Source organism: Gymnoscopelus microlampas (assembly GCF_963454915.1).
Source record: "Gymnoscopelus microlampas genome assembly, chromosome: 17".
Taxonomy (NCBI): Eukaryota; Metazoa; Chordata; class Actinopteri; order Myctophiformes; family Myctophidae; genus Gymnoscopelus; species Gymnoscopelus microlampas.
In genome coordinates this window covers 31,842,438-31,855,049 of record NC_139954.1, presented here as the reverse complement: position 1 = coordinate 31,855,049, position 12,612 = coordinate 31,842,438, and the positions used below count along the sequence as shown (strand labels likewise).

The following is a 12,612-nucleotide window of genomic DNA, read 5'->3' as shown; positions in this document are numbered from 1 at the left end:
ATTGAAGGCTTCCAAATTGATGAGTTCAAAACCTTACACACAAATAATAATTCTACTGACTGTGCAGTAAAAACTGTCAAGAAAAACAAATATTTGACAAAGCACGGGAATAATAAAAAAAAACGAACTAAAAAATGAATCCGTAAGGCATCACATGACACATACACTGTAGGCCTTTTCAATACATTTACTTATGATGATGCACATATGTGCAGCCAATGGCATATACAACAAGCTCCCAATGGTGTGAACATATACAAACACTGTCCTATTGATGTCCCATTTTTTTCCTGTTTGGCTCTTGTCAGAGGTCAACCTCAAACAGCATGCGGTGGAATCAGGCGTTACTGGTGGTGTCACATTGATGCATTACAAAGCCCAGAAGGTCACGTCTCTGTAAACATACATTATCAAAACCCATAGAAGATGTGGGATGTTGACCCATACCAACAGTTTATGGTGTATCTTCAGGGGAAAGGGTCGCGTGGAGGCAAAGAGCAACTTTGTAGCTGCAATGACTTTCTCGTTGCAAATGAAGAGGGTCAAGCAATCAAGACTGGTCGGGCTGTGTGTCAACACCATTATCTTATGCTGTCTGAAATGATCAATGAGCTAAAATAAAATGATCACAAGCTAAAATTGGCCTGCTAATGAAAATGGACTGTTTTAACATGTCCTTTTTAAATGTCCCACAGTGAGGTACAGGGTAGTGGGGGAAGGGTTGCAGTTTGCAATAACAGCCTAACACACATACAGGTAATATCTAATTTCAGCAATATATTGACTCTAGCTTCATCGATTTGTGCGCTGATAGAATGGTCTGCCAAATGTTACTAGGAATACAATGGAAATATTTTTACGTAGACCATTTTTAAATATTCTATACATCTATATTCTATTTGAAATATTTGACAATCAGCAATCCCATGTTTTCAAATATTTTTAAAAATGGGCTGTTTTCCAACACAAACCTGGATGAAATCAGTCTGTACAGATCTGTGACCCAAATGAGAGCAGTTTCTAAAGTTGTTTTTAATTTTATTGAGACATTGGCATTCTCACACTTCAAAAAAGCAAAACAGTTGATGGACTTATATCATTTATAAACATACAGTATATGAAAATATAAAGGCAATGGTACACAGGCAATATTCTGATGTATAGTGGAGGCAAAAGTGGAGTCATAGCTAAAGAGTAAGCATAATTAGAACAAAAACATTACAGCTGGGAGGCAAAGGGTTAATATACCCCATTTCTTTATTCTGTAATATTGTATCAGCATTGTGTTGACACAAATTCCTGTACCAAGTTATAACAGACAATAAATAATTATCCAATGTAATCACAATTCCCATACACATTGGCTCAAAATGTTGCATGTGATCATTGCCTTAAATTACAAAAGGCACTCAGGGCAGGTGCAAACTAAGTTCATCTCTTTCCCCCCTTTTAGCAATAAATACAAGTCTGCATTCCTGTAATGGTACCATGACGGTGTAAACATGTTATTAGCACCATTGTGCTCGTGAGTACAGCCTCTTATTCAATACTGTCATGAAAGGCACGTCATTATAGAACATATCTATAAATATAATTCCCATATAAATAAAAATATAAATTTCCCATAAGACAGCCTGAATTTTACACACCTACAGTACACATGGATATAACAATACTATACATTCAGTCAAGAAATCCGAAAAACTGACATCTTGGAATAAGGCTTTTCCTATGTCAACACATAATCAACAGACAGGCAAGAAATGCTTTTGTGAAGTTGACACATTTCTCCTTCATTTCTGCTAGAAAAATGGACTTGGCATGTAAACAAACGGGACAACAAAAAAAATATTTTGGCTGTTAACAATTTCTACTGTAGACCCTATACATTTGTAATTAAATTCAACATTACTATTGCTACAATTAAATTCATCATTACTATTGCTACAACTATAGAGCATATTCTGAAAATAAAACACTTCCTGTAAAAGTTGAATAAGGTTACCTATTGGCTTGTAATTGTGCCATTCTAGCTAAATGGCGTTAGCATAGATTAACCATTACCGCAACACTTAGCCAAAAACATTAAACTCCAGCATTAATTGTGATCCAATATGTCGAAATTACATTCTATTCCACTTCCATGGCAGACACATTGTGCTCGTCATCAGACTGACTCTCCATAGGGGGATCCTGTGACTTTGGGGTCCCTTCCTCATTGGATTCAGGGATGCTTTCTTCAGTTGGGCTCTCTGGCTCTTGGGGGTCTTCTTCAGCATGAGTGTCAGTTATTCCTGAGAAATCACAGATCCATTCTATGTTTTAGATGGATTTAACATAAGACTGCTGATCTAACTTTAGCCTTTGAATTGATAATGGGAAACATCCCGCTAGTGTGTAAACCGGATTCAATTTCAGTACAGACGAAATGTTTTGTTGCGATGAATTGTGAGCTTGTAGATTGTTTATTTTCGGCAAAGATATTTCATATAGAGAGAAAGGAGGGGTGAAGTGTTAAGCACGACCAGTAAATTTCAGTCATTTTGTGCACTTCAAGTGGGTCCTTATCCAAGTAGGGTTAGTAGACTTACCTATAACAGGCTGGTTATCGTCTACATCAAGACCAGGTGATGGCAAAGGTGCTTCAGATGACATTTTCCTTTCACCAGTGATCTCAGCGAGTTTGGGGGCTTGAGGCCTTGTCTTTCTTGCAGGGTTCAGGAAAAAACAATATGCACATCGGAAGGCTGAAATAAGACAAAACATGGTGCTTATCTGAATCATTTTCATATATACACAGATTAATATGAATATGAAACCAATAATATTCTAAAAAGAAAAAAGCCACCGCTGTATTAACACATCAGATCGATATGCAGCACTAGTTTGCATATTCAATCTTGTGTTTTTGCTTACAGAGGTCGGAAGTGGCAAAGGCATTTAAGAGCCATATGATATACTATGCTGCCAAAAGCTAGAGGGTAAATGAAGGCACAGTGTTTGATGGAGACTGACAAAGAGTGTTGTGTTTCTCTAAATCTTACCAACGTATTCAAATTCCTCTTTTAATGCCATGCCGTTATGGGACAGACACTGCTGGCATATGAGTGCATATCTAAGAGGGGAAGAAAAACAATCTAGTTGAGGACGCATACATGGAATGACATTACTGAAACATCATTCTGTTGATATATAGGATGACATTTCTCACAGTCCAAGCAATGCTCACTAGTAATAGTAATTCACTAATAATCCTGGCTCAATCAGCATTTTAACCTCCCATTTCCATGGCAGGAGTGTGGCAAATCTACCACTTATGTCTATTGAGATATGGATCTTATACATTTGTAGGACGTATGTATATTACTGCTCTGTATTTTTTGCGAACATAGAAATGATTATTGTCAGTAACAAACTGGTTAAATTCGGTTGCATAATTTAAGGAGTCGCTTACAGTACCTGTTCTGAGGGCCATCTCCAACAAGGTACTCCATGACCCTGTCCATAGCACCTCGCTCCCTGGGGAGCACAGGTCTGGCCAGGGGTGGGCCCGGGGGGTGCATCCCTGTTAAATTACAACAGCCATGTCTATTAGCAACACACAGTCCACTGTCTTGAATACAAATCAGTACAAACTGGGCAAGGCTCGATGAAAATCTGGGCAAAATGGTTAGGCAAAGTTAGCTGCACAAGCCATGATGAATGTAAGAAAACCTGCCCCTTTTTCATAATGACTTGAAACTGGATATCACTTGCAAAGCACGTGCAGATTCCCTGCTGTGTTGGTGAGGTGTAATTAATATAATCTAACATCAAGAGCAATCATAGGAAGATGACTGGTCATTTCTGTGAGACTTGGCAGAGTCTCAGTATCCTGCTGGTTATTAATTTACCAACATATGGAAACTCTGTGGTGACTCTTTGTATCAAATTGCTTTTCACTTTCAATTTTCGCCGTAAGCAACTGATAGCATCAAGTCATATAAACCATTTGTGAGCTGTGCTCGATGCCAAAGGTAATTTTACCTGGCATTAAAGACATTTAGTGAGATTCTACCACCATTGCCCAGAGAACAAACGCAGGGCTGGCTAATTAATCACAGTTAACATAATCTTGCTTTCGCGCATACCTCACAGTCAGCATTCCACATGGCAATTACAGCATGCTGCTTCCTCTAGGAACACATTTTCCTTTACCGTTATAACTTATTTGCATCTCGTATGGAGTATTCATAGTCCAGAATTAATTTATATTGAATATTCAGTTTGTCCAAGCACCACAGATAACATACAACAATCATTCTTTAGAATACATGACTTGTTTCTATTTGGCCAGCTGACTTTTCAAATCTAGCAAGAGTAAGCAGGGATTCAAATCAACCCAAGATCACAAGCATAAACAATGCATTCATCTTATAGTAATTATTCCAGATAACACATTATTATGACATTTTAGGTAACACAAAAAGCAACCTACTGTACATCCTAACTTTGTAAATGAATGCACCATTTTTACAGAAACGTTTAAACCATTTTACTCAAAATTGTTTCAACCAAAAATGTACAATTGGCCATTACAACCATAACATATCCCACCAATGCTGACACCACCCATACCACAGAGCCTTGAACAACTGGGGACACAAGAGGCAGAGATGAGTAAATCACACCTTAATCGACCACATTATGAAGTGGTCCCCCTGCGTGCAGGTAACTCACCGACTCCTGGAACAGGTGTGCCAGGGGTCATGGGCCTCCTCATCAAGCTCTGCTGAGCAGCTACAGCCGACAGGCCCCTCTCTGGGGGTCCGCCTGGAGCGGAGTGGGGGGGTCGTCCAGAGTAGGTGGCCCCTGAAGGGAGAGGGGGGCGGGCTGAAGCACTGCTTGCAGGATTCACCACTGCTGCGGGGGTCCTTGGAACGACATTACGCTGACGGAGTTCTAAAAAGGAGGAAACATTGCAGGTTGCAGAGCCAAAATAGGGCCTTTAAATAAGGTTGCTGTCTTGGATATGATTGTTACCTTGTCCTGGTCTTGGAGTCATTTGGGGTCCAACTGGAGGAGAGTCAAATCCCTGAATTTGAATAAGAAACAGTATTAAAGACTTAGCTTTTCATTTAATTTTATTCAAGTGATAAATCAAAATAAATTAGATGAGTGGCAATTACACAAGCCCAATTAGCAGAGTAAACAAATTCATCAGCTTATATACGTATTAATGTAAACAAAATGTAACACTCACATTTTTCTTGGAATCAGGATCAAATCTTTCCAGAATCATTTTTGCATTTTTATAGGTTTCAGTCTCCATAACCTCTTCAAGCTGTAAAAAAACAACATTAACATTTTTTTTATCAGAAAGATACATTATTCACCTGGTAGAGAACGCCGATTACCATAGGATTATTTCAATAGCCAGAATTGAAACCCATCCATATATAATATTTACTAGTGCCAACAACTGTAGGACTTACTTTCAGTAAGTCCATTGACATTATTTACAGGGGACAACAATGCTAGAATAATGAATGGAGGTTTAACTGATCCGCAATACAAAAACATTTATCTGATTTGGCAGATTATCTGGGTTAACAAGTCCTTTTGAAATGCCACTCTGGTTCTCTTTGTATTTGTACTGCAGTAAAATGAGCTCACAGCTAGCTCTCTACATATCATCAGTACAGACATATAGCCCTAACCTAGTGCACAATGCTCCAGTTTCCTGCTTTACAAATGACTTCAAGCGAGGTAAAAAAGAAAAAAAAAGAAAAACGAGTCTGAACAAAAGACAATCAAATATGGAAATCAGTTGTTTTCTTAATATTTTGTTTAGTAGGCTTCTATCTAGTTCTTCAAAATTGATTGCAATTCAATCCTCCCAATGCTGTGACTTCTATGCAGAGATCATTCTGACCAGCGACATAGGGAGACTTAATCAGTTGCCTTAATCTATTAAATATTTCAGTGTTGGAATTTCCCTTTATTATGCCAAAAACATCTATCATGACATTAAAAGTTAAGGTGACTGTGATATCTTGTGCGTGGATCTTCACATCAATTGAGAAGCAAATATATGTAATTGTTTACATATAATATGAAGAATAATTGCAATCACTACTTCGATAATGGAGAGTGTGAAAATCCATCAGCCATAATTATTGAAAGCTATTAGACTTGACATTGGATGACAAGCAATTTCTCCAGATTTATTCCTTTCTGGCACTAAATGCTATTAATTAAAGTGACATTAGCAGAATGTTTACTGAGCTAAGTTACTGTACCAATCAACAGCTGTCTATATTGTCATTAGATTATTTATTAAGAGTAGCAATTATCTGGATACAGAATTATTTCAAAGATCAATACAACAGTTAACATACAGGCAAAGTACAATACTTAAAAGTATGAAGTGAAAGACTTCACTTACTGTAGCTAAAGACCATTATGTATCAATTTACAAAAATATTATAGAAATAGAGATTACAACCACCAATTAAACTATTTACAGCAATTAAAATTCGGTTTACGGACATGAATATCAATTTTTTATCATTTTTCAATTTTAGAATGAAATGAGCCCATTGTCCCCTCACCCTCTAAAACGTATTATTCACAGGTTATTCTTTCATTTTCCTCTGTCTGCACTTTCATTCCCTCCCATGCCATTACTCTTTTCAATCCATAGTGCCTTCATATTGCTTTTGAGGAATATTTAATATGGCATTCTAGGAACAACATAGCTTTGTTTGCTTAGCAATACTAGTGATGTACCATTCCAAACCACAGGGATCATGTCATCAATGAGAGAAACGTAACATTTAGGTCCCCAAAAAAAACTTAAATAATGAATGACGCATCATCAAGATGTAGGACACATTATGAACTCACTATTTTCCGCTTTTGTGCTTTCAGGTCCTCTAATTTTTCATCTGAAACAAAGAAAGGTTTGCATTTGATTTTTGACAACTTTCAAATCAAACAAAATAATGTATGTATCAACAGCCAAAAAAACCACTTACTGTTTTTCTCAGTCCTCCGTGAAAAAAGCGCAATAAGCATCTTTCGAAGAAGCCACACTCTAGAGGGCACAAGTTGATGTTTTTGGTTTTCAAATTATTTTGCCACTACACAATATACTACACATGTATATGTGATCAATTATCTTGTATACTTACAATAATGGAAATACTACAAAGGGAAGAGCCATTATAAGCCGCCCCATCGATTGTTCAGGCAGGTACCACAAATACACAACTACACATGTGATTAGGTAGAGAAGAACCGAGTAAAGAAGCAGTCCCCCAACCCATGTCTTCAACTGCCTTTGATATTTGTCCCCATGTTCCTCCAGAATTTGTATATCCTGCCAAAACAGACACATTAAAACAAAAATTATGTAATGAACCAAACTTTGGGGAAAACATAGGGCAAATGTACTCTTACGATACCTATGGCAAAGGGGTTAATGCAGTGGCGGCGGGAGCGGGGCTGGCAGTTGTCCACCTAGTTTGAGCTCTCTTGTTTGAAACACTGACCCAAAAAGATATAGAGGAAAAAAACATGTTCCCCCCCCCCATTATTTCTTATCATTTCATTACACTACCAATGAAATGTGTTGAATGTGTGTTGCGCTTTAGCCTGGAACCCAGACTGATTGCTAAGTTCAGCGTTTGTTTATTCTCACTTCGCCAGAGTCTGGTAAGCCTCCTAGCTCCGTGCACAAACGGGAGAAAACAGCCACGGCTTCTGATTGGTCTGTGTGTGTGTGTGTGTGTGGGGGGGGGGGGGGGGAGACAGTGTTGTCCAATGTAAAACTTCCTGACTTGCCTACGTAATTGAAATACGAGTCAAAAAGGACCCTGGCCAGACTGTGAGAAAAAGACTAGTTGGTCTTGACTTGGACTGTTATTGTTAATATTAAGACTAATGTCTTATGTTTTTGCCCTTTGGGAATTAGACCATTATTGTTCCTTGTACTTTGTGCTGCTCTGACGTTTTCTTTCAATCAGGCTGTCTGGAAATACATGAGGAATTAAGATGACAATCATTAAACATGCTTGAATTGGGTCGGTACTCAACATATATAAGTTCAGCCATATATAACGCGCCTGCACCTTAATTACATATATGTAAGGAAACTATGTGCACTTTCTCAAGGCTGCCCACAGTCAGGAAATCGTGAAAAAATATGGATTTTATTTTGATCAAACGGTTACCTGAGTTTCAAAGTCGGATACAGTTATTGCTACACATGAGGACAAAAAGGATAACTACATAAGTGTATGTGGATCATTAATTAATGGAGCGGCAATGTGCACATTAAAACCGATTAATGAAATGTAGGTGAGATATGGTAAAGTGTAGACCTAATAATGTGTCCATGAGGGTGGGGGGGTAGCTACTCGGATAGGAGGAGCCAAGCAGAGCAGAAGCATCTAAACTTAGCAACTGGGAGCCCACCATGAGAAAAACAAAAACAAAACTCAAATGTGCAAATTCCTTTAGCAAATGCACCCGCATTTACTATGGATTACATTTTCCGTTAACAGGAGACACGCTACTCCTTTAACTTCTTATCTCTTTATTAATAGGGTAATGAAACACCACTGGTTTCATGGGTTTATTATCCCCATCCCAAAAATAGTCTGCAAATAGACCAGAACCAAGTCTCTGTGGACAAAGTCATTATACAGTAGCATGTGTGGCTGTCACTCCAGGGTTTGTTTAAACAGATCTCCAACTCAGCAGCATCACACTGTCAGTTTGCATAGTTTACCCAAGAAAATAAAAAGCAAACAAACCTCAATTACGCCTAATCACTTCACACCATGCGCAATAAACCAACTTCACTGCTCTCATACATATAACAAAGAGCATCAGTGTGATGGGGGAATTAAACTATTCAGACTGTAACAAAAAGATTTCCACTAGTAATACTGGACTGTGTTAAACCAATTCAACTTAAAAGAGATATTTCACTTTCAAACATGTTTGGCATTAGAAGGACAATATCAGTCACCAGAGCCAAAGACGGTGAATCTAACTCTAATGGAGTTTGAAGTTACAATGGGTTTGTATAGGAAGGGAGTGTGTGGTTTGTATAGGATGGGAGTGTGTCTGTTAAAATGAATATCAAAATACTGAATCAAACAACTTAAAAACTGTCTGGGGTGCTCACAAAAGCCGAGGAGATGTTAAAATGACCCCAAAAATATGTTTTAAAGTGACATCTCCCTTTAAGTAGGATTTAGGTATCTACCCGTCCTATGCCAGTCTAAGGCCATTATTCTGACAGGGAATCTAAGAGATAAATCAGTTACTGAGGTTATGTTCCTTACAATAGTGCAGGGCAAAAAATTGGCACTGAATTTCAAATGACCATAGCATTGCAGCCTATATTGTCTTTTCTCAATAGGCACCGAGGAAACAATTGAGCATCAACTTCATGCAATAAAGAAGATGGCTGACATTTTAAATTGAAAACAAGGACCCATGTGATCAGTGATTGATTATATTGATAGTAATATAGTTGCATATTATGGGCAACCACTATCACACGACTACTACTATTTTCTGCAGAGACACAAAAATGCTACATGAAAACATATCCAAGGGCTTTTGTTAAACCTACCTTGTCAATTCCTTCCAAAACCTCCACTGTGGATGGCTTGGTCTGCAAGATAAAAACATTTTGAGATTCAAGTAACAGAATCAAAATGTGAAATTAGACAACGGTGTTCTTTCTGGGCTATAAAATATTTGTATGGCGTTTAGAAACATTGCCCATCTTCCTCTGTATTGAGTACATGACTTGTTTGCACAATTTGGTGTGAAATAGCACAGACTAGTGCAATGGGAGAGCTCTGCTTGCTGTTATTATGTGCAACACGTGTACCTCTGTCAACTTGCCAGTATTTGTCCTATCAACTTTACTTTCTACATGCCAGTCTGAAACAGGATTTTATCCAAAGCGTGGCATACATTCAGAGATTATTCTGTAAATTGTTTTGCAGCTCCATTTCAGCTGCAAAATAATTCATCTTCCACAAGCATGATACAAAGTAACAATTTAAATGCATGTGTGTGTGTGTGTATGTGTGTATGTATGTATGTATGTATGTATGTATGTATGTATGTATGTATGTATGTATGTATGTATGTATGTATGTATATATATATATATATATATATATATATATATATATATATATATATATATATATATTCACCAAATGTAGAATGCCTTAAACTGTACAAAAATGCATTCTCTCTTGTGCAACATGACTGTAGTCAGCACTTATATTTGACAAATTAACACAGGAGGTTACTAATGCAGCAGCCCAGCTGCATTAAAAAAGCAAATAGACTAGTAAAATGTATGTGTACAAACCTTCCACCGAGAGACAACCGCCCCCATCTTAAAATAAAGGGTATTTGATCTCTTTCACCTTTTGCTTGAAGCCACACAAAGAGCCTCTCCACCTGCTGGCAAGACATGACGGTCATTGGCATTTGAAGCTCTTTCTTAACTTCGTGACATGCAGGAAAGAGCAGAAGTAACTGTTGCACAGTAGATAAGACAAGCAACCACACAGTGACAAGTTGAGCTAGTTCCTTTGAATAAAAGGCTACAACAAGCTACAATAACACTTGTTTACTTGAGCTCTCGATATAACTGCTCTGAGGAATGTAGCCAAGCGTTTAAATCATATATACTATACATATATCAGACTAAACAGGAACACCATCTAAAATGGCCAGAAAAACAATTTGAACACAGTTGACGTTATCAGAGCAAGTGATCTTTTTCCTAGAAATATGCATGTCGGCTCAATGTAAACGCAGCGGTTGACTTCACAGCAAAAGGTTTGTGTAACGTGAACTATGTATAGCTTCCAATGGACACACATACCTATCTATAAACGTCGCATGGCCGCAAGCTACACACAGTTAGTGTTGCCAGATGTTGAGAGAGAAATGAGCAACCAGGTCTAGGAAAACAAGCCCAAAAGAAGCAACTTAGCCCACATGAGAACTTTAAACCTATGCACCGGCTATTTGAAAATAGCCGATCTACAAGTTGTGAGCTTGTAGATCTGCTATTTTCAAAACAAATCTTGAAATATAAATGTGGAATATTCGTAAACGTTTTGAAACATTTTAACAACACAATACACAAATAGGCTACATATTCATTCGGGTGGTCCATGATTACATTAACATATAAGCACTAGTTAAATAATAATTACAAAATTGGGAAGCAAGCCCAAAGAAGCAATATTTACAAGAAACTTAACAGAAAAAGAAGTCCAACGTCGCTTATAATAAGCGGACTTGGCAACACAGCACACAGCTAGCTTCAAAGCTACTAACATTATCCATTAGCGAACTATATTGCAGCTAATAATACACTTGAGCAGCACGTCCATTTGCTCTGTCGTGGACTCGTGCAACAGGAAGCGCTGAAACGCACATATCAACAGAAAAGTTACATCAATATTCACATTGATTATTTACCTTTGCATGTATTCAGTGTTGGGTGCAACTCCTCTGCTGCTCTTGACATGAATGACGACGTGTTTGGCTGCTGGGGGAGTGTCAATGTTAAGGGAGCAGCCTGGAAGGAACATGTTGTGCCAAGTTTTACCTTGTCGTTTGTTTGAGTATCCTCGGGACATGAAAATCCACTGTGTGTGTGTGTGTTTTAATGACCATTAAAAGTAAGTATAGTAACGTTAGGGCAAGATTCTGAACATGTCTAATCTGGTGATTAGTCTCCCGCCACCAGGCTTTTTCAGCAGTAGCCAGGTGATGACTTGTGGTCTGAAGTCAGCTACTGTGAGTTTTACTACCCTGGACCATAGCCCTGGACCAGACACTGTTTTATAATTGATGGTTGGTTTATGAATCCACTTTAAATGCAAGCTGACCGACATAACATTTTCAAGGGGAAGAAGTTTGGAATATGTATAGTCAAATGTGAATAGCCTATGTCTGATAATCCACTGCAAAATTCCCCCAGAATAACTGTTTGTTAGTTTATAGGGGCCCTTATTGGGGTCCACAGGTTAGGCCAGTCTTGCAGGCAGTTGACAACTGGCTGCAAGCCAATGCCACTGTGTAGTATTTCTGATAAAAACAACAACAATGTTCACCCAAATGTGCAAAGTGACCACAGATGTACAAAGCAACAGGATAGCATGAGCAGCATTACTCAAACAAGAACAAGCTATAGTGGTCAAGCATAGAGACAGTTTCATACTAACACTTAATTTGTCTTTTGTTTTATGGCCATGTACACATTTAGTGCTCCAACAGCAGCCGGGAAAAACTTCTATGAAGCCTAGAGCCCTTGGCTTGCATCTCTAGCATTTACCATTACGCATCATCACAGTTTGTTGCTTGGGTGATGCTTGTCCTTCATAATCCTTTTTGCCTTAAAAAATGTGTCCAGTAATAATTTCACTTGACCTCCCACTAATTGCAACAAAAACAAACTCAACTGATTTTGTGTCCTGAATGAGAGGAAAATAAGTTTTAAGGGAAAGGTAGGGAAAATCCAGAAATTCAAAATCAATATCTTGAAGACAACATTTGGCAGGTGTGCTGCTG

The 12,612-nt window shown here is 38.1% G+C and overlaps 1 protein-coding gene across 4 annotated transcripts; it reads right to left on the bottom strand.

Moving 5' to 3' along the window:
* Nucleotides 1-1,014: 1,014 nt before the first annotated feature.
* lnpa (limb and neural patterns a) lies at nucleotides 1,015-11,569 on the bottom strand. Of its 4 annotated transcripts, none has more exons than XM_084085177.1 (14): nucleotides 11,518-11,559; nucleotides 10,913-10,991; nucleotides 10,391-10,482; nucleotides 9,632-9,673; nucleotides 7,176-7,363; nucleotides 7,020-7,078; nucleotides 6,889-6,929; nucleotides 5,243-5,323; nucleotides 5,023-5,074; nucleotides 4,720-4,941; nucleotides 3,460-3,565; nucleotides 3,045-3,115; nucleotides 2,592-2,747; nucleotides 1,015-2,294 (listed from the first exon to the last, which is right to left on the bottom strand). In XM_084085177.1, exons 3-14 carry the CDS (start codon nucleotides 10,415-10,417, stop codon nucleotides 2,131-2,133), a joined length of 1,209 nt encoding a protein of 402 aa, XP_083941303.1. In that variant the 5' UTR covers nucleotides 10,418-10,482; nucleotides 10,913-10,991; nucleotides 11,518-11,559; the 3' UTR covers nucleotides 1,015-2,130. The 4 variants fall into 4 exon arrangements, with proteins under 4 accessions (XP_083941303.1, XP_083941302.1, XP_083941300.1 ...); XM_084085176.1 differs by having other exon boundaries at nucleotides 10,391-10,485; nucleotides 11,518-11,545; XM_084085174.1 differs by lacking the exon at nucleotides 10,913-10,991 and having other exon boundaries at nucleotides 10,391-10,485; nucleotides 11,518-11,569.
* Nucleotides 11,570-12,612: the final 1,043 nt, after the last annotated feature.